Here is a 27242-nt window from a genome sequence, read left to right on the forward strand (position 1 = left end):
GCCAATCCTCCTCTTTTTTTTTTTTGCTGAGGAAAATTGGCCCTGAGCTAACATCCGTGCCCATCTTCCTCTACTTTATATGCGGGATGCCTGCCACAGCATGGCTTGACAAGTGGTGCATGGGTCCGCACCTGGCATCTGAATTGGCAAACCCTGGGCCACCAAAGTGGAACATGCAGACTTAACCACTGTGCCAGCGAGCCGGCCCTTTTTCGTTCTTTATAAGGGTGTAGTATCAACATGAAGCTCTAAAGATAGTTCCTTGGCCCTTGCTCATAGCTTTCAGATACTTTCTATGCTTATGGAATTCTGTAGTTTGTAGCTTTTTTTAAAAAAATAATTTTCTTGCACAGATATATGGAAAAAGAAAAATCCTTTTCATTGACATCTTCAGCTATTTTTAACATGGTTCATTCTCTTCCAAACCATGTGTAGACATACACATATCAATTAAATGACTTTACTTGGTTTGAGTTTATATCATTTTTTGTGTTCTTTCCTTTTTACTCTTCTTTCTCTGCATAGTTAAGTTCACATATTTTTATTAGCCTTATAGTGCTGATTCACTCTTTATAGATTTTGGGCTGAAATTTGTAAGGAATGAAAATGAAGTAATTGTACTGCCCACTCTCCTCTGTTGTATATAGCAAAAACAAGAGGTTTTTTCCACAGTTGTACTTTATCTTAGAGCGAGGAAAGGCCAGAATGGGGTTTTAAGTAAGGGCTGGAAATTTGATTTTCAAATGCCAAGGTTTAGCCTGAATATTGCTGATGGTTAGAAAAATGATGTTTTGACTTTTAACTAGATTCGATTGAATCGTTGAATAAATAGGACACACAAAAGTGCTCCCGTGTCGTAACCTTCCTAACTATGTTTGTGCTTTTAGCTGTTAATTCCTTCTTGTATTGACTAAAGGATTTTAATTTTTTTAAGATTAGTGCTCTTTTTGTCGATGGGAGTTTTGAGTGGAAGATGAAAAATCACTCAGTTCCTGAGTTGTTGACTAAAGATAATTCTAGAAGAAGCAGATCCAGCAATTATATTCTAATTGTACCTAAGTTCTAAAAAAATTTTTTACAGAAAACTTAAAGGGAGAATCCTAGCTGTGACTGTGATCGTTTTCATTGCTTTGTAGACTATTAGCATCCACTGCCGACACAGCTTAAGATGTCCCATGGCTAACCCTCGCCCTGGATCTTAGGTGCTTTGATTTTTGTTAGAGAAGAAATAGGTGTTCATCTGTTGGTATTAGAGTAGCTGTCTTAGAGGCAGAGGCCAAAATGGGTTATCAGATTGACAAAATGATCACCTCAGACTCTACGGATTTTCCAGGCTGTCACGTTCCAAGGAAGAGTGCCCGCACAGACTCTTAGCCTCCGTGCGTCTGGAAACAGATCAGAGGTGACAGTTTATTCCAGGAACGTCTTGTTGCTGTTTCGCTGCCATTAACTAAATATGTGCTCTGTGTGTGACAGTTTCCTGCTGTGCCCGGGGGCTTGCTTTGGCTTTTCTGGTATTGTGATCATCTTCTCTCGGCTTAGCATTTTATCATCTTTAGTTTGTATTTTATACTTTAATCTTCCAGCTATGCCAGAATAGTCAGGTAGTCAATTTTAAAAGAAGAATGGTTGTTAAAAAATTACATTCTGAAACTTCCTGTATTTGGGCCGATTTCTATAAATTTCCTCTTCCACCACATAAATATTCTCCTCTGCGGATTAGAAAGCAGTAACATTCCTCTGAAAAAGTAGCTGCTTTAGAAACAGAACACATAAACAGCCTTTCCCCAGAAAACCGACAGCCAGCCAACCCTGAGCTGCTGGTCCCCATCTTACTGGGCAGGTTTGCTGTCTTTGAGAGTATCTGCTTTAGGTAGCAGAATGAAGGACCGAGTTTTCAATTCAATTACCTTATTAGGTAGTGTAACTTGATTCTATAATTACAGCTAACAAAATGTGCCAACGGTATTTTCAAAAAAATCTTTTGTGATTAAAAAAGTATTACATAAGTAATTATATTCCTTTTTGCCCCATTCTAAGGTAGGAAACCTGTCTCCTCATGATGATCAGGGTCAGTCATCCCTGTCAGTATGGTAGCCTGTTTCTAGGCCTGCTGGTCTTTTGGCATAAAGAGCGCAAAGTGACTGGGCGGCAGCCATTGTAACTCTTATTATGTGAACCCTGGGGGAAATGTCCCTTTCTGGGAGCAAGGACCTTTCAAGCCACTGAGCCTGCAGTTTCAGGCTAAAGAAGCCGAAATTCCCCAAGTAAGAATCCCCACTCCCAGATGAGTCCCCGAGAGTGATGTTGAGTGGGGCCACTGCTGATTCTACCCATTGTGTGCTGTACCCGTGCTCACTGGTTGGGGACATACCACCTTCTAATGGCCATTAGTTTAAGGAGTGTACTGTATCCTAGTGGAGAGCTCCACTCCTCACAGGATGTCATCTCCAACCTGGTGCCTCAGCTCCATCTTTAAGAGGCCATCTTACCACTCTGGCTGGCTGGCAGCTTCTGGATCGTGTGGTTTATGGTGTCGGACCATGTGGAGTCCACGGTCACATGCCCACTGCTGCACCTCCTTTGCCATAACATAAGTCTCTCTTGGTTTGACACATCGTTATGCAGCATCCACTGTGGTGGGTCAGACACTCATGGGCCCTTGCACGGTGGTGCTGGCCGAAAGCCATAGGGCCAGTGTACATGTCAGTTTCAGTCAGAATGAATTCCCTCCCTTTCCAGGATGAAAGGAGTCTCTGTAATCAAGTTGCCATCATGTAGCTGGCTGGTCTTCTCGAGAGATGGTACCATATCAGGTGATGAGTGTTGGTCTCTTTGGTTGCCTAGTCATACAGTCAACAGTGACAGTAGCTAGAGCAGCTTGGGTGAGAGGCCATTCATGCTGTTGGGCCGTTGTGTAGCTGCCATCATGACTACTGTGTTCATGAGCCCATTGCACAAATACTGAAGTGGCCATGAATCATCCATGAACCAAGCTTGGGTTTTTTTCTCCTCTGGCAGCTGTTTATAAAGAACTTCCAGTGAGGCCATAGGTAGGAGCTGAGGGGCGGGTGTTGATGTGACAGCTATAGATGACGTGGAGGTCTGGGCCACCCGCTCTTGCAGCACACTTGTGCCCTCTAGAGCCGCGCAAGCCTGATTTCTGATGTAACACTTGATCTTAAAACCGATTACTGCGGGGCCCCCCTGGCCTTATAACTTGGTGGGTATGGCAACCAAGCTTATGAAGGACAACTCTGGCCACGTGGGCACTTGATGTCCCATGCTCAGATGCTCTGTCTCTCTCAGGGCCCAGCAGCATGCCAGGAGCTGTTTGCATTTTTTCCTTAGGAGTTTTTTGAATGGTGTATGGTTCTCTGCTACAAATGGCATGATCTTGCTCCAGCTGAGCTGTGCTGAGCAACCCTCCTGTTGGGGCTTGCCGGAGACGTCACACAGCATCCCTTTCTACCACAGGTACTTCCAGTACCATGGGGGCTGCCAGATCCCGTGGCAAAAGCAGCAGAGCTGCTTAACTACAGTTGGATGTGCTGCAGGGCCCTTTCTTCTGGGCCTCGTTCAAAACTATCAACCTCCCACAAACCAAGTAAACGAGTGGAAGTAGTTTTCTCAAGTGTAGAATATATTGCCTCCAAAACCCGGAGGAGGCCTACCAAGCAGTGTTTCTTTCTTAGTGGTAGGAGGTGGAAGGTGCAGATCTCATCCTTTACTTGGAGGGAGTGTCCTGGCGTGCTCTAGACCACTTGACCCCTAAAAACTTCATGGATGAGCAGGCCTCTGAGACTTTCTCTCCTCTGAAGCATGTGTGTCTTACCAAGACATCTACTTGCCACTTCATGTCATGTCAGATGGGCATGATGTCAGCAGTGTAGTGGACCAGTGTATTGTCCTGTGGAATGTCCATATGATCTAGATCCTTCGGGACTATATTATGACAGAAAGGAGTAGTTAACACAAGCACTCGCCTCATTTGAGGCTTCTGTGTAATCTTGAAACAGCCTAGGAGCTCTGTGTTCCAGCAGGATGGTGAAGGCCACTTCTGCAGGCCCAGGGGGTGCAGAATCTGAAAGTTGAAGGTACTCGTGTGCGTCTCCCTGAGGTGACCCCCTCCCGTGTCTCAGAGTCCCGCTTCTTCCTTATCAGGGCCCTGATAGCAGAAGGCAGAGATTTCCCTTCTTGAGTTCAGCTTTCTCTGAAGATCTGCCACTCCTGCGGTTGAGTCCTGTGCCTGATCTTCAGCTCTGGGAGCCCTCCAGCTGCAGGAGATGAGGGTCTGTTTAAATGCTACCAAGGAGGCCCTCTGACTCTCACCCTTTGCTTTAAGTTGGTGATTGGCTGAGCCTGTCATTTTCTCTTTTCAAAGCATCAATGGCGTTAAGCAACAACCACACAATTCCCCTGTTCTTATAGTTATTATTTCCCCCATACCTCTGACGTCAGAGGTATTGCCCTACTGGCGTCCCCACCCAATCCCCCACAAGTGAAAGCCGTAGCAATGGCACTGGTACCCCAGGTGAGGGACTGTCACTACCTGCGCCCAGGGCTGGGGTCCTCAATGTGGGCCAGCTGCTGAGTCATCCAACTCCAGAACACCATCTTTCCAGTTTGCTTCTTGTGACCACTCCACTCCCGGAATCAGCTGTCGTAGGTCGGCTCCCTAAAAGCAGAGTCTGAGACAGGGGTTTAGGGACATGCAATTTATGGAGAGGTGCTCTTTGAGAATAAATCTAAAGGAAGTTAACCAGACTAGGGAAGGCGAGAGAGGCAAACATCGGGTGTGATCTCAGGGTAAGCCTAGCCTGAGCCGCAGGAGGAGGGCTCTGGGGTAAGAACTCACAACATGGTTGTCTCTCCTTAAAGCGAGGGGGGCTGGACTTCTGTACTCCCTGTCAGCTAGTCATTGGCTCCTAGCTGGTGAGGGTGGGCACAACTTCGGTGATGAGGTGCCTCTTAGCAGCTAAGGGCGGATGTCTGGAGAAGGGGACAGGTGCGAGCACTTGGCCGCCAACACGTGCAGCAGCTCACACAGATGGACCTAGTGAAGGGACGGGGCAGCCTCGCAGCATCTACCACAGAAGGCAGCCGGTAAGCTCTTTACAAAATTTAAAATGCCTGTACCGTTGACCCAGCAATCCCCTGTTCAAGAATTTTTCCTAGGCGTACCCTCACATATGTAGAATGACGTATTTACTAAGATGGGAATGGCAGTGATAGCAAACCTGGAAAACACCTGAGTGCCATGCTAGAGGACATACTGATGGATGGCACCTTACTACAGTGGAATACACTGCAGCCATTGACAAAACAAAAAGTGGGGGGGAGCTCTAGATGCTTTGACACGGAATGGTTTCCAAGATAGAGTGGTAAGTTAAAAAAATCAGAAGAATGCATGCTTAATACCATTTGTCTTAAAAATCATTTTATATGTACATATATGATGGTAAACGCACAGATACTCTCAGAAGAAACATATGTGTAACCAAGAAACTGGTAACACTGGTGGCCTCTGGGAAGAAAAGGAAACAAGGATGGGAGAGAGACTTAAGTCTTCACTGAATACTCTTTTGTACTTTTTTTTTTATTGTGGTAACATTGGTTTATAGCATTATATAAATTTCAGGTGTACATCATTATAGGTTGATTTCTGTGTAGATTCCATCATGTTCACCACCCAAAGACTAATTACAATCCGTCGCAACACATGTGTGCCTTATCACCCCTTTCACCCTTCTTCCTCCCCGCTTCCCCTCTGGTGACCACCAATCCAGTCTCTGTCTCTCTGTGTTTGTCGTTGTTGTATCTTCTATTTACGAGTGAGAGCATACAGTATTTGACTTTCTCCCTCTGACTTATTTTGCTTAGCATAATACTCTCAAGGTTCATCCATATTGTGGCAAATGGCAAGATTTCATCTTTTTTTTTTTTAAAGATTTTTTTATTTTTTACTTTTCCTCCCCAAAGCCCCCCAGTACATAGTTGTATATTCCTTGTTGTGGGTCCCTCCAGCTGTGGCATGTGGGATGCTGCCTCAGTGTGGTCTAATGAGCAGTGCCATGTCCGCACCCAGGATTCGAACCAACGAAACACTGGGCCGCCTGCAGCGGAGCGCACGAACTTAACCACTCGGCCATGGGGCCAGCCCCAAGATTTCATCTTTTTTATGGCTGAGTAGTATTCCTCTTTGGTACCTTTTTAGTTTTGTACTATATGCATCTATTAGATAATCAAATAAAAATAATTCATTGTTAGAATTATTCTGGGTCTGCTGTTTACTACATAAGTGATGTTGGGCCTTAGGCTTGTTTCCTTACTGTAAAATGCAGGTGACGATGCCTTCACTTCATAGGACTACAGGTATTAAACTGGGTAAGCCATAGAAATCACTTAGAATAATGCCTCCCTGCTATGTAACCTATAACTGTTAGTTGCTGCTATTAATATTACCATCACTTGCTACTTTGTACGGTAATTGTACTAAATTAATGTAAAATTGCTAATTTGCGCCAATTAAAATAATGCTAAGTTGAGCTAAAATAATGTATATTTTGTACATTAGCACAGTGCTTGGTGAGTGTATGTGTGTTTAACACAGTGCAAATAAATAAATAAATATATGTGTGCATATATATAAATATTTTTAAAGACATTAGGATCATGTTCTACATACTGTTTTGTAACCTGTTCTTCTTATTACATCTTAAGTGTTTGTCCTGTAACATAAATTATTGGGAACGCTCATATTTCACAGTGATAATGGTGGACCAGCAGTGCGCTCTGGGAGAGAGATGAGCATTAGCAGTTGGTCGCAGTGGTGCAGGTGGAGTGTGGCAGTGCGGTCTCCTGTGTCTTTAGCATCATTAGGTGGTAGAATGCACCCAAGAACGAGCAGTCCAGTGTCACTTGCTGGCCCTGAGCTGTGGGACAGGCTACTTAAATTCGCTGAGCCTTCCTACCGGCAACATTCTCTTGAGGATTAGAAATAATTTAAAGTGACAAATCCTGGAAGAAGGAGCTGAACAAATGATTAATTGCTCGCAATGTTTTGAATGAGTCCAGTGGTGTCCATAATGAGGTGTGTGCGCAAAGATCCATTGGGGTCAAAAGAAAATGTTAGAACTTGCATTTCTATTTATTTTTAATCTCACTCTTTTATAACCTGTATTTTTTGTTTATATTTTAAAATATATTAATACAGTAGCACCTTTTTATAATGATAAATAAAAATTTGCAATGCTCAGTTTCTTTTAACTGATAGGAGTATACAGGTTATTTTCATCTGCTGGCCAGTTGTGTGGTATAAATTAATTTCTCCTGTAGAGTAGATTGATTTGACCTAACTTTGAACCTTTATCTCAGAAGGTAAGGGAGTAGTTTGCCAATTTAGTGCTGCACCATAGTTCTGGGACATCTCAAAAGGACTGCTCAAGGAATAATAATAATAGTAGAAGTAGTAGTAATCATCTCACGTATTTTTCAAAGCTTTCTAGTAACTCATAAATCATAACATGGACAAACTTAGGCAATAGAATAATTACTGATTTTCAAACGTTACTGCTTCGTATGTAATTACAAAAGCGTTAATCTTGGTAAAGTTTGGTGTACATTTACAAGGGAAACAGAAAGTTGAGGTTTTAGTAGAGCAGAAAAACACTAGCTTTAAAAGTGAAATCTGAAACCATGAAGAGAGGCTCACCTTCCCTAGTGATCAGGAATGGTTACTGAATGCAGACTGCCCATGCAAAGTAGAACCTTAACAGTGCCATTTCTTGCCCATGACATTGGCGGAAATGTTGAGGTCTGGTGACTCCCCAGGGTTGGTGAGGCTGTGGGGACGCCCCGGTGCGGCGCGGGTGTGAATTGGCACAGCCGGTTTGGAGGACAGTTTGGCAACGTTTTCAGAGATAAAAATGCTCATGCCATTCACTGTCCCTTGATCTGCCCTAGGGACACACTCTTTCACAAAGAGGCACGTACAGGCGTGTTCATTGCAGCACTGCTGTTAGCAGCCACCAGTTGGAGACAGCCATCACTGGGGGAATGGTTAAAAAAACTGTGACTTTTAAAAAGTTTTAAATGTAATTCACATACCATAGACTTCACAGTTTTAAAGTGTACAATTTAGTGTGTTTTAGTGTATTCACAGGGTTGTGCAGCCATCACCACCAATTCTAGAACATTTTCACCCCAAAAAGAAGCCTCATCCCCTTAACTATCACCCCCAAACCCCTCCTCTCCAGCTCCAGGCAACCATTTCTGTCTCTATAGATTTGCCTTTTCTGGATCTTTCCTACAAATGGGTCATAAAATATGTGTCTTTTGTGTCTGGCTTCTTTCACTTAGTATGTTTTCAAGATTCATCCACATTGCAGCATGTGTCAGTGCTTCAGTCCTTTTTATTGCTGGGTAATAGTCCATCGTGTGGATAGACCACATTCTGTTTATCCATTTCTCAGTTGATGGGCATTTGGGTTGTTTCTGCCTTTGGGCTATCAAGAATGATGCTGTTAGTGAACATCAGTGGCTAAGGTTCGGTATGAACATACGTTTTCAGTTCTCTCGGGTGGAATTGCTGGGTCACGTGGTAACTCTATTTTATTTTTTGAGGAATTGCCAAACTGTTTTCCCACAGCGACTACACTGTTTTACATTCCTACTAGCAATGTATGAGGATTCCAGTTTCTCTATATCCTTGCCAACACTTGGTTTCCATGTTTTATTATTATAGCCATTCTAGTGGGTGTGAAGAGGTATCTCATTGTGGTTTTGATTTGCATTTCTGTAATGACTAATGATGTTGAGCATCTTTTCATGTGCTTGTTGGCCATTTGTATATCCTCTTTGGAGAAATATCTATTCAGGCTGTGGCATTTTTATGCCATGCTGTAGAACTATTTAAAGGATCGAGGCAGCTCTATGTGTGATAATCCCTGACTCGATCTCCAAGACATAACAGTGAGCAAAATAGCAAGTAGTAGAATGACACATTACAGTTCCATAAATTTTGTATAGATACACACAGGTGTGTGCTGTGTGTATCTACACACCCCCACACCCAGTACTGTATGGTTACATATAAATATGTGAGAGGATAGAGAAGGGTGTGATAGAATTTTCCCCAAACTTTTCAAGAAGGCTGGTTACGTTGGGGCGGGGAGAGAGAGTGGGAATGGGAGTGGCATCTCACCAAAAGGGACTGTTGTCTTATTTATAACATTTTACAAAGTATTCATGAACAATTTGGTTAATAAAAAGTTGCGTAAAAACTCCTTAAACTGTATACACAATTTGAAGGGAGAAGGAAAGAGAAGCCTTTGGGAACTGGAGCTGGAGAGGGGTCAGAGTCAGTGCTTTCGTGCCGCCTGGCGAGTGGGTATGCAGCTTCTGTTCTGAAAACCTGGTCATTGACTCCCCTCGTGGCTCAGCTCTATTTTCTCTTGTTCTCTTTTTCAAAGTAATTTTACTGTTGTTTAATAGTATATGATAATTCAAATAGTATAGAGGTTTATAAAATTAGAATTAACTTGTCTCCTCTCTTTGCCTCAACCCTCCTCCCACAACAATTAGCTTTAGTGCAGCTGCTTTTCCTAATACTGAAGTTCTGTGTTCCAGTATAATCTCCTCACTCCCACCCCAAGGTGTGTTTCCTCCGCTTCCTGTTGTTGATGGGGAAAGCGCCTTCCTCTGTAGGGAGAGGGGAGTCTCTGCGTTGAAGTGCCTGCGACAGTGGTCTTCAGGCTGGCTTTGTATCGCCCCTGCCAGAGGTCCTGACTTAGCGGGGGCTGCAGTTCTGCTCAGGTGTCAAGCTCCCGTGGTGATTCTGAAGAGCCAGCAGGGTTAAGAATCATTTCCCTAGAAAGTAAGAGAGCAGTCATAAATTGTACCCGTGATGCTGCTTCGAGAATTATTTTTGGTGGGCACTTTGAGAGAGTAATGAACCTGTCAGCTTTGTGGAAACATGCCTGAACTTAGATGGTCTGTTATGTTCCAGGAATTTCACACAATTTTTGCTTTAGGTTATTTTCGGCATTGGGGTTTTATCTCTAACTAAATACATAGAGCTGCCATCGAGGCTGAGAAAGTGATCTTGGACTGTGTTTTGAAAATGGTAGGAATAAGCGGTACAGGGCAATCTTAGCTTGTAAGCTTTCTTACAAAATGGGGGGACATAGCTCAAATGACAGGCATTAGTCCTCTGTGCCAAGCAGACTGTCCTTTGGTCTTGCTTTCTGAAGCTTCTCCCCTCTGGATTTTTGTAGACTTCATTACAGTATGTTTGCCTGCGATGCAGGTGAGAAGTTCCTGTGACTCATCAAACTTCACACTTTTTCTTGTGTTTTCAGACAAAAAACTTGCAGAAATCCATAAAAGCCATTTAGAGACATAATAATATTCAATTTCTCTAGAATAATAAACCTGAGTGATCTTTCTCATGTCTTAAACTTATGTTAAGCTTTACATTTTCTCTTCTAGGTATTCTGATGGGAGCCGTTATAAAAATTATAGAGTTTAAAAAACTGGCAAATTGGAAGGTAGGTTTGCCAACTGTTCATTTTTTAACATAATTACAATTTTTATCGGTTGTTCTTAATTTTAGTAACACTGATAGTTATGGTGGCTTTCTTATCATTACTGTCAGTGAAGTTTATGTTGTCCCATTAATTTTTTAATATTCTATTAGATTGGTGTTGATATCTTTACATCTAAGTTTTTTGAAAAAGCATAAATCTCATACTGTTTCAAGTTAACATGGGAGCACTCAGTGTCATGTTTTGCTATTTATTTGCATCTTTATAATCTTAGCTAATCTGCTGCATAGGGAGGAAAGGCTCTAATTAGCATTAAACATTAAACAATGTTTATTGCTCCCAATTCCGTTCTGACAGCTGAGGATAATAAAATGTGTTTGTCCAGTGCTGTGGAGCTTACAGAATGCTGTGTAAATGGTGTCGCATGTTGTCCTTATGACAGCTGTGCAATGTAGACTGGGTCTCATCGTCACCTCGCTTTGACGGATGAAGAAAGTGAGGCTCAGAGAAGTTGGGACATGTCCAACGCCACAGAACTAGAAAATGGCTGAGCTGAGTCATGTGTCCAGACCCTCTGGCCTGACGTATTCTGTATTTTCTCTGCCGTGCCCTGCTGTCCTCAGTTTGTGGATGTCCATACCCTTGTGTTTACACAATGGTCCTTAGAGCCTGAGCGTCTTCTTGTGGTATGAGGACTAATGTGACATTTGTAAACTTGAGCATCCGTATTGAGCAGAGAGATTGTGTGTACAAAATTGACTTTGTGGAGGGAAATAAGGTCCATTTCAAAGTATTAAAGAATTGTATGATTAAAATTTTTCGTATTTGAGCCTCTCCTACTTTGCTGCAGCTCCTCGGTGCTAGGATTAATTTACCTGGTAAACTGTACAGTGTAAAATTTGCAAAAAATCCACGTAGTTTGACCTAAATCACACTTTGAAACTGTTATAAATAATCTTCAGGAAATGTTGCATGTCTTAAATGAATTCTCAAGATGTCTGTTGAGCTCCTAATCTAGAACTCCCCTCGGCTGGGGCGGGGCATCCCCCTGCAGCACATTGTGAATGACGTCCCCACCTTCCTGCAGCTTGTTAAATTCAGCTCCCGTCCAGTGGCTCATCCTGGGTCGGGGGCTGCAGACTGGAACCCTCGCTCTACTCCCGGATATAGCCTGATGTGTAGATATCACCCGCTAACACATTTTGTTTGATTTGATTTAAAATCAATTGATCAAAATTGGAATTGATTCAAAAACAATAAAAAATATTTAGTTTGATTTAAAATTTTTATTAATCTATATAAAATTCTGGAAATTTCACATAAAAACCTGAACTTCTACCTTCTCTTGAAAAAACAGAAGCTCTCTTAACAGCAGGCCCACATTCTGCCTGGCAGAGATGGGAGGCACTGAGCCGCAGCCGCTCCCCTGGCGACGCTGGTGACCCCTGCTCTCAGTAGAGGAGGGGAGCTTATCTTTCACTTTAGTTTTATATGCTTCAGTGTTACTGAATTTATTTTTCAACAGATGTTACTTTTCAAGTTAAAATATAGTAATATATTTAATAGTATAGACAAGCGACTCAAAGTTGGGTGATGAATGTAATTAAGTGCTTAAAGAGCCGTCCAGGCAACCAGTGCTTGACGCTGAAAGGGCGAGGTTTCTAGGCTGGGGTAGTCGGGGCAGGCTTCCTGGAGGAACAGGTGTTTGTGGGAAGCAGGACACCTGTATGGAAACTGGGTGCTGCAGGGAGCAGGGGGATAGGAAAAACAGTGAAGGAGCCTGGTGTTTTCTTTCCGTGAGTTCTATGTTCAAACTGTCTCCCCAGGCCTGCCTTCTACCTGCCTTCATATGCTTAGCATATTTCTTTAAATGAACTTGCTTTTTTGTTTATGTACATTTTTTATAGCCATTTTTTAAAAGTCTTTTGTGCTACAAATACATAACATAAAATTTATCATTTTAGCCACTTTTAAGCGTACAGTTCAGTGGCGTTAAATACATTCAGTGTTGTCTAATCATTAGCATTGTCTCTTTCCAGAAGTTTTTCATCATCCCTAACAGAAACTTCCCGTTAAACAAACCTCCCCATCCTCCCCTCCTCACTTTCCAGTCTACTTTCTATCTTTTTTAGTATTTTCTATCTTTTTTCAGTAGCCCCTCTTCTACTTTCTGTCTCTATGACTTTACCTGTTCTAAGCACTTCATATAAGTGAACTCATACAATATTTGTCCTTTTGTGTCTGGCTTATTTTACTTAGTGTGGTGTTTTCAAGGTTCATCCTCATTGTAGCATGTGTCAGAATTTCCTTCCTTTCCATGGCTGAAGAATACTCCATTGTAGGTATATACTACACTTTGTTTATCCACTCCTCTGTTGATGGACCCTTGGGTTGTTTCCACCTTTTGGCTATTGTGAATAATGCTGCTGTGAACATTGGTATACCGTATACATTTATTTTAAAGGAAACGTCGTAATACTGTTTCAGGTGGGAAACCAATATTGTTTTTTGGGGTTTTTTTTGAGGAAGATTAGCCCTGAGCTAACTGCTGCCAATCCTCCTTTTTTTTTGCTGAGGAAGACTGGCCCTGAGCTAACATCCCTGCCCATCTTCCTCTACTTTATATGTGGGATGCCTGCCACAGCATGGCTTTTGCCAAGCAGTGCCATGTCCGTACCCAGGATCCAAACCAGCGAACCCCAGGCCACTGAGAAGCAGAACATGCGAACTTAACTGCTGCACCATTGGGCCGGCCCCTCAATATTGTTTCTATAAATAAATATGATAAAAACAAAGTGGTACAGATGCCTGCTGAAACCTCTCGGGTCAGGCCTGTTCTGTCAGAAAGGGAGGTCAGCACAGTGGAGAGACGCTTTACACATGTGGCACCAGACTGAGGTGTCTTTGACTTAATTGGGATTGAAAAAGAGTCAGAAGGGGCTGACTCTCCCAGTCTGTGGGTCAGCAGTATTTGACACACCCTGCTCAAGTACCACCTAGAATGGTACTTGAGAGATGTTGCTGAATGGAACCTGGGACCTTTCTGTAACACTAGTCACAGTAAGGTAATGTATGCATTTCCTGTGGCTTCTGTAACAAATGACCATGAACTGGGTGGCTGAAAACAACAGAGATTGATTCTGTCATCATTCTAGAGGCCAGAAATCTGAAATCAAGGTGTTGGCTGGGCATGCTCCCTCCAGGGAGCGAATCCAGGCTGTCAGGGAGAATCCTCATTGCTTCTTCCAGCTTGGGTGGTCCCAGGCGTCCCGTGGCTGTGGCAGCATCACTGCTATCTCTGCCTCAGTCTGTCTTCACATGGACTTCTTCTCTGTGTCTCTGTGTCCTTTTCTGTCTCTTAAAAGGACACTCTCATTGAGTTTAGTGCCCGCCCTAATCCAGTATATGATCTCATCTGGTTTCTTCCCTTAATTACATCTGCGAAGACCCTGTTTACAAATAAGGTCACATTTTGAGGTTCTAGGTGGACCTGAATTGGAGCTGCAGGACATTGCAACCTACTGCAGGTGGGTTCTTCTTTCTCCCAGATGAGTTTAGTCTCTGAAACTCCAAAAGGATGTACAGTGCCCCCACTGCACAGATCCTGAGAATAGATGGCCCCACGAAACGCGGAGATCGGCCCTTTTCTTTTCACATGGTCCCAGTCTGAGTCATGAGTTTGTTGTACAGATAGTTATTTTAAGACTTCATAAGGCATTTTCAGACCGCATCATTTGCTTCTATTTTGAGCCTTTTTTGAATGTTGTTATTTTGGTCTGTATGGTAACAGCTGTACATTTGTAAGAATACATTTAGTCATTTCTTTGAACAGGGATTTTGACAAAAAATCAAACTGTCAAGATTGTGGCCTAGAAATTTTCATGTGGAAAAGGGCCTCATTTTGTGGTATTTAGTAGACTGTGTATTACATGTAGTCATTTTGGGTTTGACGACCAATATGTGTTTTCCTTAAATCCACCAATAATTAGATATATTAATATAGAAAATTAAATTCTTATTTCAGCTCCCCAAAGATGGCCATATTCTGGAAATACCTTTCATAATGGTACTTAATATTTGAAAGTACCAGAAGCGTGGCAGGGGGCTCACTTTGTTTATAGCCATGTCCCAAGTCGCATGGACAGTGAGGTGGGGACTGTTTCATTACAGTCAGATTTGGGAAAATGGCAAGTTGTCTGTGACAGGCAGGGAAGAGGCAGGGCCATGTGCAACATGTGTGGGTTTGCCCTTCCTGTCAGTGGGTTGTTTGAGGGCTCCCCGTTATCTCCTTCCCAGAGGACTCCAATTCAAGGACTTGTTTTTGAAAGTGTTTTATTTGAAGTGAAATGTTTTCTATATTAATGTTAATTTTCTTTCCTTAGTAAAGAATAAAAGCGTACTACTGTCTGTCTGGAAGCAGTTCATTCTATTTCTTTTGCTGATCACCCTCTAAAATCACTTGTCCCGCATTTTTAAATACAGGGGGATTTTTTTGGTTTGTTTTTCTTTTTAAATACAGGGGGATTTTTTGGTTTGTTTTTCTTTTTCGGTCTCTCCTCCTGCTTGGTTTAATTATCAGGTCATCATTTAAACGTATGTTTCCACTGGGCCAGGCCCTGAGAGAATTATTACTTTGGCTCTCGAATGATGGATTTATTTCTTAATTACACAAATTCCATGTCTCTGAAAATACCCCTTTACATTTACAGGAAGAAGAAATGTTTCGTCCAAATATGTTTTTCCTCCTGTTGCTTCCGCCTATTATATTTGAGTCAGGATATTCATTACACAAGGTGAGACTCAGACACACATTAGTGTTCTTGGTCTGGATGGCTTCCCATGTTTGTAAGGCGTGTTCCTTCAAAGCGGGGCTGTTAATTTGGCAGCGGAGGCTCTGTGTGAACATCTTGGGGGGTGTGGTAGAAGCTGCCCTGTGCTGCCTGACTGGTGGAGGGGAGCAAACGTGGTTTCAAGCAGTGCGGCTTATTAAGCTCGTGTTTTTCGTAGAGGAGTACTTTGCTTAGGAAGTTGGCCAAAGTGATGTTAAGTGGTGCACGGACAACACTTTGACTCCTCTTACTGAACACAGACTGACACATGTTAAGAAGACAGACTATGTCCTGGGGCAACGGGGACATGTGCCCCAGACGTATGAATTCTCTCGGCTCACCACATGGGGCCTTTCTCTCTTCTTAGGCCCGTCCGTCCTTCAGTGTCTCCCCTCTCAGTGCCCTTCCCTCGGCCTCAGCTCCCAGCTGATGTTCCCCTGATCCCCAAGCCTCAATCTCTTCCCTCCCTCTCCCTGGCCCAGCTTCTCCTTCCCAGTCTGGGGTCCTATCCTTTCCTCTAGTCTTCCAGCTCCTTCTGGCCCATTCTTGGCCCCCCAGCTCGGCCTTGGAGAGCAGCGTCTCTGGCCCCTGCCGAGTTCCCTTCTTTGCCCTGGCATTCCTGGTCTCTGTCCTCCCACCTCCACTGGGACTCTGTCTGCTTGGGCAGGAGCTTCTCACTTTTAAGCCAGTTTGTGTGCGTGCATGGGTTTTTTCCTTGTCTATGAGTTTTCTTTAAATATAAATACATTTGTTTTAAAATAAAAAGGTGACTCAACTTAAAATACAAGTAATACAACGGTATTTAATACTGTTGTGTTAATAGTAATTTAATAATACATTATTTTGTGAATGTGATAAAAATGTTGAAGGTTGGAAGGAGTAAGATTAGGCCTGCCCTGGAGAGAGGAAAGGGCGTGAACTTTGGAGCCCGAGAGCCCTGGGTCTAATCATGCGCTGCCCCCTGTGGGTTCCTTTTGAGTAGGTAGAAATTAAAAACAAAAGGCAAAACCCCAAAAACCCTACCTCCCAGCTTGTTTTGACGTTTACACTAGATGAAAGAATGTATGCAAAGTACCGCCCACCACATTAAATAAATGGTAGCACTTCTTGTTATTAATATTATTGTATTATTATTAATAGCAACTTATTAAACTTGAGAATTAAATTTGTCAAGAGAATTTTCATAAAAAACATACATATTAAATTTTTAATTTTCCACCTGGGTACTAAAGCAAAAATATCCTAAGATGTTCAGTCTAGATTTTTTAAAAAGTTATTATTTTATTGTACTATCCCCAAAAAAAGGTGAAAAGGAAGTTTAATGTAAAAAAAACTTCCCAAATCTTATAAACCATTACTGACATCAGATAGTTGTTAAAAAGAAAACAAGCGAGAAGGAATGGAAAGTCAATGTGTTTTACTCCTTCATTTTGTAAGCAAATCTTAAAAGAGCTTTGAGCAGATTATGAACATATTTCAAAACAAAGCTAAGGGTATTGATTTGATTTGGACTTTAAAACATGACACTTTGATTATTATATTAAAGCATGTAAAGTTTTTATTTTCTAATTTTTTGGAGGGAGGGGAAATAAACTTGTTCAAAATTTGAGGAAAATAATAATTTCTTAGAAATACATTTCTTTAAAGATGGCCTTCCAGCAGAAAATGTGACAATTTATGTGAAAGGGACCAATAAGAGGTGGAAATTTGAATTCAGAGACTTCTGTCCACTTCCTACCCTCCCCCAAAGAAGACAGGCGGTCGACTTTGAATGTTTTATTTTAATAGTGATGTGCTGCATAAGAATGTTGTGGTCAACAATGGACCACATATACAACAGTGGTCCCATAAGATCAGTACCATGTAGCCTACCTGTGTAGTAGGCTGCACCATCTAGGTTTTGTAAGTGATGTTTGCACAATGACAAAATCACCTAAGAACACATTTTTCAAAATATATCCCCATTGTTAAGTGATGCATGACTATGTTGTTGTATTTGCTGATGTAAATTTGGAGTTGGGATAAAAATTTCAATAAGATTATCATCAGTTGATATACATTAGGTGGGCATCTATTTTCCTTAAATTGTTAATGTCGTATAGAGAATAGAACATTAATTATGTCAGAAAAACAGGTAAATTTGCTTTATGTGCAAAAGGAAGTTCTTGTAGTGTGGTAACTTGAATTTGGGTAAATTTTCAATATCCAGATTAATATTAACCAACTACATAGATTAGATCAGAATTAGATTCTTATAAACAGACGAAGGCTTAATCTGTTTTTAAATAACAAAATAAAGTAGCTCTCTGCAAAGAGAAACTCATAGATGAAAGCCTCTTATTTAGAAAAAACAATTCAGTGTATTTGCCTTGAGTTATTTTAAAGTTCTTTGTGTGCTAAAGATTAATATGCCAAACAAAGTAATTGACTGTCAGATTTGGGGCAGCCAAATCAAAATTGCAACAAATGAAACAGAGAAGCTTCCTGAAGGAGATAGGCTTAGTGGAGCTGTCACTGCTGAGCTGAGGACGCTCTTTTGAAGTGAGCTTTAAAGTATCAGTTCCTGTTGTCTCTGGCTTGACAATTTCTGAGCAAAAAGATGAGATTCCTTGTCCACACCCACAATCAGGCATCATTAAGGTTGCTGGGTGTTGTTTCTAAGTGGAGTCCACAGGAGCCTAATAAATAACATAATTTTCTTAATTTTATGGAAATTCAAAAGATAATACCATGCTACTTGGACTCAAATATTTTCCTTTAAATGCTGTGAAGTATGGATGAAAATATATTTTATCTGTTATTTGATGATGATACTGATAGAGTGAAATAAAATTGTTTAAAAGACCTGGATAGCAAGAGGGAGTTTCTGATAGTATTACCTATTATCTTGACATTCTTTGTAATGATATGCCTTTTCTTAATTAAAGGAAAAATGATATTGTGTAAACTTTGGCCTTTGATCAGACATGAAGCAGAGTTAATTTCTTCAGTACCTATTCATTAGGCATCTTCCGGCCGACAGGCATTGTCAGTGACTGTTGTACAAAAACAGATGTGGCCATTTCCCTGTTGAGCCTGCAGCCTAGGGGGAAAGACAGACGTCAGTCAGATAGTTACCTAAATAAATGTAAAACTTCAGCCATGTCAAGTGCTACCAGGAGAGGGTCGTTGTGCTTTGAGAGCATAAAGTAGGATCTGACCTGGCTCAGGGATCACAGAAGGCGTCCCTCAGGAAAAGTCAAAATGTCCTGAGATCTTAGGGTGATTAGAGTTCACCAGGCAAAGAGGAGGGAAGAGTGGTCCAAGCCCAGGAGCACAAAGTGTGCACAGAACAAAAAGCCATCTGTGTGACTGGACCAGAGGACATGGCGAGTTAGAGGCCATCACAGGCTAAACCATCCAGGTTCTGGTTGGGTTTTAGCTGCATTTCGAGTGCAGGTGGGGGTCAGAGTGAAGGCAGCACAGTCAGATTTGTCTTTTGCAAAGATCATTCTGGAAGCCCTTGGAGAGTGGGGGGCAAGGGGTCAGGAATGATTGAGACTGGTTAGAAGCTATTGCAGTGGTACAGGGGAGAGATGATGGCAGCTTGGACAAGGGCAGTGGAGAGGGGGATGGAGAGAAGCCGGGAGATGTGAGTGACGTGGGGGGGGGTGAAAGCCAGAGGACGTGGGTCTGCCGTCAGATGTGGAGGTGAGGGAAGACTCCCAGGCTTCCAGCTTGCCAAATGGGGTGGGTGATGGTCCTCTTTGCATAAAATCAAGCGTGTGAGGAGGGCAGGTGTCGGGGTCTGCGCCTCCACTGCCTGAGCCAGCCTTTCTAATCATTTCTCTCATTTCTGTTCTTTCAAACAGGGTAACTTCTTTCAAAATATTGGTTCCATCACCCTATTTGCTGTTTTTGGTACAGCAATTTCTGCTTTTGTAGTAGGTGGAGGAATTTATTTTCTGGGTCAGGTAAGAAAAACATCTTTGAAAAACTTTGAAAATCTTACATTCTTAGAGCTAGTGCAGGGAGGTGGGGTGGGGACTCCTCATGGGGCCTGGGTTTTACGCTCAAGATAGAAGCTCTGCGGGAAGGAAATCCAGATACGAGGCACGGTAAAGGCATGCTGACGTTGTTTCTAAGTGTCTCAAAGAGCTTTGGTGTCTGGAACTGAGTGAATCTTTTTCATAATCCCCGAAAGCATTTCATTTTATTTGCAAACCAATATTGTCTTAAGTTGGAATACCTAAAAGTAAAGCGGTAAAGCTCTTCAACTTGTAACAGTATCAGTTGTGTTGTCAGATAGACTGAATCAGAGTTAAATGCTGCTTTTTTAATAAAAATTTGCATTTTAAAAATCAGAAATAATCCTGAATGTGTTCACTCAATTCTAAGCCGTCCACCTGTAGAGTCATATACTCTGAATTTTCTACCATTGCTAAACTAATTTCCAGTGTGATCAATTGGGTGTTTTATAGTTTGAGTTCAAATTAGAGTTTATTTAAGCCAAACCTACCTAGGAAGGTAATACCTGTAGTTGTGCGTTATGCACGTCTATGCATGTGGCAGTTCTTTTCCTTTAGTGTTAGCTGCAGAAGGTTTTCCTGCCCCGATTCTGTAAACTAAGACTGAGTTTCAGGCAGATTCCTCCTTTGTACGTCAGAAGTGTTTTCTTCTTCGGATATCTGTAGAGCAAAGCCCATTCCATCTGATGTCACCTTTAGCTGCCTCAGGAGCACCAGAATAAATCTGCCTGTCATGCACCCTTCCTTGCTTAGCTTCTAGTGTCAAATGGGAAAACTTTAGAGAAGGAAACTGTAGTTAATTTGGCTTGAAAAATGGTGGCATTCTTTTCCATACTTTTGTTGTATGATGATCAAGTGCACGCTTAAACTAAAATTTAGGAGTTTCCCCTATTTTTCGAGTGGTTTGGGGATTGAAGATTAATGTCCTTGTTTGTTTGTAATAAAGCAGTAATGGACATTTTAATCTTCTTGGCTGTTCTCCAGGGGGTTTTTTTGTGTCTGTGTGTTTGTGTGTTTTATTTTACAGGCTGATGTAATCTCTAAACTCAACATGACAGACAGGTAAAGCTTTCCTACCATAACACCCGTGTGACCGCTTTTCTCGGGGAACTTCTCTCCTCATTGATTCCTGGGCGTGATTCTTCTCTGTTCTGTCTCTCTTTTTGTTTTGCTGATGATTTCTGTTGTAGAATCTGTTCTGAATTAATTTGTGCCTCTAAAGTGAATGAAAATTATGTTAAGGAATTTTGAAGATCTCTAATCAGAGCACTGCCAATTGAAAGGACTGGTTTAGTTAAGCTTTAGAGGGAATAACTCTGGTCACTTAACTAGCCCCGCCTACACCACAGGCGGCACCAGTGTCCTTTTATTATTGAGTTGTCTCCAGCTAATTTCTGAGTCTTTTCAGTGGCCATAATGACGAGTTAATTTCTCGCTAGATTAGGGACGGAGGGAGGAGTGAGGTATGAATCTTTCCTCTAAGCTTCCCATCAAGCCTGAGGTGGGGCTGGCTGGGTGGAGGAAGCAGGCAGGGCCAAGGGCTCTATCGTGGATGTTCTCCGTCTGAAGCTACTCCAGTGAGTCCTCAGAGCTGCCATCTAGGAGCCAGTCCAGGAGTTTCCATAATCGGCTTAGCGAGAATAACCTAGGCAGCTGTCTCTGGGAAGGTACCAGATCTAGAGCTGAAAAAGTGCACAGGCAGACGTGGCCTGGTTTCCCTCTGTGAGGAGTGCAGCAAGTCTGCCGTCTTGCTCTGTTTCTACATCCACCATCAGTGCTTGCTTCTGTCCTGTGGCGTGGCTTGGGAGCTGGCCTCCCATTGGGCCAGCCAGAGCTTTCAGCCTTTAGCAGCAACTTGGTGACCAGAAACTTGGAGCCCTTTTCATGGGAAATGTGCCTCTGATAACCTCTGGACTGCTTTGAGGACAAACTCATTCCCCCCTTCCCTGAGGACATAAATTTCAGAGCTTTTGTTGCAAGATAGCCTTGATGTATAAACAAGTAGCAAAAGTCACATTCCTATTCCATGAGGAGCTGGAAATTAAGCAGAACTGATGCCCTGCGTTTTGTAGGTAGTCACATGCTGCATAGCATTTCAGTTAACGACGAACTGTGCACACGACAGTGGTCCCCTAAGGTTAGTACCTAGAGCCTAGGTGTGTAGTAGGCTGTACCATCCAGGTTTGTGTAAGTGCACTCTGATGTTGAAATCGCTTAATGACACGTTTCTCAGAATGTATCCCATCATTAAGCGGCACATGACTGTATTTTGCAAGTGAAAAAAAATGCCCAAAACACAGCCTTCATTGTAAAGGAATGTCAGCCTTCAAGCCTTCAGCCTATTTGGGGGCAGCTGGTTAGAGATACAGAAAATGCTTGATAAATTTCTTGTGAAATTGAATTGAACCTGTGGTTGGGATGTTCACAGGGAGAGGAGTCAAAGAATTTCCCCTTGGACGAGCAGACAAAGAACCGAGTAGAGTTTTCTCTCTCTACCTGCAGACATTTCCCTTCCTGTTAGAAAGTGCCTGTCCCACAGAAGGGGACCCACAGGTGGGGACTGCTCTGGAGAAAATTAGCCAGCAGTTGCAAACCCACACAACTGCAGGGCCTGGCAGAGCGCTTGACAAAGGGAAGCTGGCCAGATGTGTGTCCAGAGGTGGGGACAGTGGGGAGCCAGAGAGCACACCCTGTCTGAAGGGACAGCTACTTGTCAGCTCCACCTAGTAATTACCATTATGGGCCCAGAGTTACTAGGTGTTTAAGAAATTCTTTTCAAAAGAGGCCAAGTTTCTAGATTTTAATAGGGAATTTTCTAGTTTTCAGATAGTGACAATTTATTCAACTTTTCAAAACACCATGCAGATCAAACATGAGACACATAGGCCTCTGCGCTTATAGGAAATATAAAAATAACTTTGTTGCACAGGTTTTATTTTGGTGATATTTTTGCTGGAGAGAGATTTACTCATAGACACGCCCTGAATTATTTCACTGTCCCAGTCTATTTCCTTTTTGTTTTCTTGGTGTTGCTATCTTTTGAGATAATGGAATAAAGAAAAGACATTTTTAAGTTAAACTTCTAGTGTCTGGCCTTTTAAAGAATTGGGTCATGAAGGTGCAAAGTGGAGCAACTGATGGCATGGTGGAATGACCCCTTGGATTCAGAGCTCTCGAAGATTCAGTCAGTGCATGTCTCAGACTTTTCATATTCACTGTCAGAAATACTCTGCCCCAACTTAGATTCCCAGCCAAAGCTAAATGTGTTACATGATTTATGCAAAGCATTTCCCTCCAACTTTTTATTGTGACAGTTTCAAACATACAGAAAAGGTGAGGCATTGTACAGTGGACGCCCCTGTGACCACCACCTCCTTTCTACAATTACCTTTTCACTGTATTTGCTTTAACACAGCTCTTTCCATCTCTCCCTCCCTCTATCTGTTCATCATCTTCTGGTTCCTGTTCTCTGATTTCCAGGTCAGGATGCCACGGGGACTTTGACAAAGAACATTAGGCAGACCTCTTTCAGTGCAACTGAAACCTAACACAAACTAGTTTTAGCAAGAAAGAAGTTTGTTAGTTCATCGAACTGAAGTGTCCCCGGGGTGGTGGCTTCTGGTATGACAGCCTCCAGGGGCCCACAGTGGCAGGATTCTCTCCTCTCACTGTCGCAGCTCAGGTCTTCCCTGATTCGTTTCCTCCTCGGGCATGCTCACTTCATGTGGCAGCACTGATGGCTCTTAGTCACCTCACCCTCGCTTCAGCCATCCCTGACAAAAGGGCCACCTCACTCCTGATGACCTGGTAAATGCCTGTTGATGGCCCTCATTGACCGAGCTTGGGTCCTCTGCTCACTTCTAGAGCCCCACGCAACCCCATGGATGGAGAGAGGGGGAGGTGCGGCTCCCCAAAGGAAAATTGGGGTGCCGTTACCAAAACCAGGGGAGTGAGTGTGGAGCAGAGAGAACTGTGGCTGTCCATTCTGCTGCACTGGGCATGAGAATGGAGGGAGGGGCCAGCTGAGCCACACACAGTCAGCACACAACACACCAAAGGCTCCCAGCTTCGCCTCCCTTGCCTCTCCCTCCCTTTCAGGACACACTTTTTAGGTGTTCTTCCTTCGAGGCCCCCTTGATGTTGCCATGGGTGATGAGAGTGGGAATAAAAGAAGAGGAGAGAGAAGAAGCTCTGTGTCTGGGTTGTAGCACAAGAGCCTCAAGGCCAGCTGCCCACAGGACAGGGCCTTCCAGGTCGACAGCCATTTAGTGCCGTTACCTTTCCTTCCCTCCCCCGTCCCTCCCTCCTGCCTGCCTCCCACAGATATCTCTGGGCCATCCCAGTCCAGATCCTGGGAATACACCCAAGGCTAAAACAGTGCCCACCCCCTTGGCACTCACAGTGAGGGCAAGAGGCAGGTAACGTCACAGCTCATAGGGCATGTGACAACCTCTATGAGAATAGGGAAAGTCTGGGAACTGGTCTAAGCTAAGACCATCCTTTGGGGTCTGATCCTCAGCTTGGGGTTTGGAGGCTGCCCCTGAGGTGAGCAGGCTCTCTGCATGAATTTACATTAAGCAAACTCACAGGGAGCTGCCATGGAAACTAGTGTGCCAGATTACTGATTTACGGAGAGAACTGTTGACTGGCAAGGTAGCCAGGTATGTGCTCTGCCGGCACTCCTCTCCCTGAGCCTGGGGTCAAATGAGCATCGAGGGCTGCAGGTGATGACAGAGGGGACCAAGCATGCTCCCGTCGCCAGGCCAAGTGGCACCCTCTCCCCTCCCAGACTGCAGGCTTGATACGGGCCAGAAACAGAGGCGGATAGTCTCTGGCTTATGTCCCCACGCAGACCTGTCCCCTTGGGGCTCCATGTTTTGTCATGTGTTGTGGAAGAGGGCAGACCTAACCATTCTGCTGAAGTAGAAAGAAAGTGCCGGGCATAGCAGTTGGAAGGAATAGAAGGCTTGCAAGAATGCTGAGGGGGAAAGAAGACAAATGGGATGAGAGACAAATCACCCAGACTCCTTAGGTGGCCCACAGGCCCACAGGGGATGAGGCCCTGCCTCCCCACCAGCCTCTAATGTCTCCCATTTGCCCTCACCACACTACTGCCACACTAACCTTTTTGTTTCTCAGGCAACCAAGCTTGCTCCCACCTCAGAGGTAGCTTGCTGTTGCCACTGCCCCCGGATCTTGGCCTGGCCGCCTGCTTCTTGTCATGTAGGTCCTTGTTCAGGTGTGTCCTCTCTTCCTGACCACCCACTCTAAGTGGCCCCTACCCCGCCCACAAGGTTACTCTTTCTCTTGTCACCCTAATTTCCTGGGTAATGCTTGCCATTTTCAAAATTGGTCTTAGTCTCTGGATATTGCTATATCAAGTGTAGTTGTTAGGAGCACCGACTCTGAGCCAAATGGCCTGCGGTTGAATCCTGGCTCTGCTACTTGTTAGCTGTCTGACCTTGGACAAGTTACTTAACCTCATTGTCCCTCAGTTTTGCCTGTGTAATCGGGGCACTAGTAGTACCATCTCATATGGTTGCTGTGTGGATTGTTGGGTACTCTCTAAAGTGCTTCGCAGAGTGCCTGGGACATGGTAAGTGCCACATTAATGTTTGCTATTATTGTTTGCCGCAGTGCCTGAAACATGTTAGGCAATTACTACCTGTTTGTTGGAGGTAATGAGACCTCCATGGGTGTTGTCAGTGAGAGCCGTGGCCTGGGGAGGCAGCGCTGGCGCTGGTCTCTGCCACCCAAGCTGCCCATGCCTTGAACCACACTGGAGTTGCTTCTGGCTTTGGTACTTTCTTACACGTTGCAAATCTGGAATGGAGGCTGAGCTCAGTCACAGATAGTGGCTAGGGGCAAAGCAGAGGTCAGACCCAGGAGCTCATGGGCCATGTGGGGAAGGCCCCCGGGCCATCATGGTTCCAGCTGCTCTGACTAAAAACCTTGGGAAGTGTGTAATGTATTTAAGCAAAAGTCTTCCATCCATCATTGGTCAAAAGAAAGTCTCGGTACTTACAGTGGAAAACCGGGCCATTGCTAACAACTCCTTTTAGAGTGGGCCTTTCACTGCTCTACCCACAGAGTCAATTAGCAGATATTGTAAGTAGAAAAAGATACACCATCTTCTGTAGTTGCTTCAGCTACTGTGTGTCCTATTATGTTATATCAAATACAGTCCTTGGCTTTAATGTTTTCCTGTGTGGACCAAGCGATAAGCATTACAGAATACCCCTTCCTTTTGTCTTCTTTACAGTTTTGCATTTGGCTCCCTAATTTCTGCTGTTGATCCAGTAGCTACTATTGCTATTTTCAATGCACTTCATGTGGACCCAGTGCTCAACATGCTGGTTTTTGGAGAGAGTATTCTCAACGATGCAGTCTCCATTGTCCTGACCAAGTAAGTGTGCTTTCTTCAAGTGATGGAACTAAAGGTCCCTGTGACAAAGGGACAAATATTTCCATGCAGCTGCCTTTACGGTTGCTTGTCCTCTGGGTGATTGGGTCACCTGCTTCTCCATCTCTCCGTTTTGACAAGGCTTGACATGCCCCAAGAATATCATCAAGGCCCGGGGGTGATTAGGAGAGGAGAGTCCACCTTTTATGAGCTGCCTTTTCGCAGTGGTTTTGAGCCCAGCTTCTCATCAGTGTCACTGGGGATGCTAATGAAATGTAGTATTCCCAGGCCCACCCTCAGAGCTTCTGATTCATTTGGTCTGGGGTGAGTCCCAAGAACTTAGGTTTTTACTAAGTTCCCCAGATGATGATGGAGCAGCCAGTCGAGGGATCAGTGTCGGGGCAGCATTGTTGCAGATGAAAGCACTAGACAGAGGTCCCGCTCTCCCACTCAGGAGCTGTTGCGTGTCACCTTTGTTTTCACAGCTGTAAAATAAGGTAGTGATACTAACAGGCCTCCCACCTTGAGATGCCATTGTGTGAAAGCTACTTGGAAACTGCTCATCTTTTCCAAATGTTCGTTGGTATTACTGCCTAGTTGAGAGGATCTGAAAAATTAAAGATGACTCATAAAATATCAAGAGGTCATTGGGAGGGGCCGGCCCCGTGGCCGAGTGGGTAAGTTCACGTGCTCCACTTCGGCAGCCCAGGCTTTCACTGCTTGGGATCCCGGGCGTGGGCCTAGTACCACTCATCGAGCCATGCTGAGGTGGCATCCCACATGGAACCAGAAGGACCTACAACTAGAATATACAGCTATGTACTGGGGGGCTTTGGAGAGAAGAAGGAAGAAAAAAGAAGATTGGCAACAGATGTTAGCTCAGGTGCCAGTCCTTAAAAAAACAGTCATTGGGAAAATGGAATGAATTTACGATAATCTCAAATGCATTTATCTGCTGCAGGCCTGTTCCCTCAAACTCTGCGTTTTGTGCTGTTCATTAGCTTATGTGGGCAGGAGACCCAAACAGTTTTGCCAAAAAACAGAGAAGGCATAGACAGTCAAAGCAGTTGGAGAAAAGATCCTGGATAGTGTATCCTAGATGAGCTAAGAGAATTTTAGGGGCCAATCTGTGTTCTGTTAGAGAACAGAATTTCCGCTATCTGAATACTGACTTGTTTCCTTTTTGTGGAGATCCTTGCTAAGCATAACCACTCCATGGTAGGTAGCATTTTCTTAACAGACTTCATTCAGAATTCTTGTGTTGGCCTAAAACAACAGTTTATGGTGGAAAGAGCCCAGGGTTTGGAGTCAGGCAGACTTGGCTTCAAGTCCTGCTGATGCCACTCATAGCTGTGTGATCCTGTGCCAGCTCCTTCACGCCTCTGAGCCACAGGCTTCTCAGCAGTAAAGTGAGGGTGAGAATACATCTGCCTCGGTTGAAGAGTTACGTGTGATG

The 27242-nt window shown here is 43.6% G+C and overlaps 1 protein-coding gene across 3 annotated transcripts in view; it reads left to right on the forward strand.

Moving 5' to 3' along the window:
- SLC9A8 (solute carrier family 9 member A8) overlaps positions 1–27242 on the forward strand; it is a 68951-nt gene that overhangs the window by 11137 nt on the left and 30572 nt on the right. For all 3 annotated transcript variants that reach the window (XR_006891102.1, XR_006891103.1, XM_046678965.1), the window contains exons 4-8: positions 10492–10550; positions 15257–15340; positions 19228–19329; positions 20411–20445; positions 25646–25789. Coding sequence is in view for 1 of the 3 variants with exons in the window: in XM_046678965.1 (XP_046534921.1) it covers positions 10492–10550; positions 15257–15340; positions 19228–19329; positions 20411–20445; positions 25646–25789 (424 nt within the window). In the remaining 2 variants the exon portion in view is untranslated. The remainder of the gene's footprint in view (positions 1–10491; positions 10551–15256; positions 15341–19227; positions 19330–20410; positions 20446–25645; positions 25790–27242) is intronic.

This window comes from Equus quagga, chromosome 12 (genome assembly GCF_021613505.1).
Source record: "Equus quagga isolate Etosha38 chromosome 12, UCLA_HA_Equagga_1.0, whole genome shotgun sequence".
Lineage (NCBI taxonomy): Eukaryota > Metazoa > Chordata > Mammalia > Perissodactyla > Equidae > Equus > Equus quagga.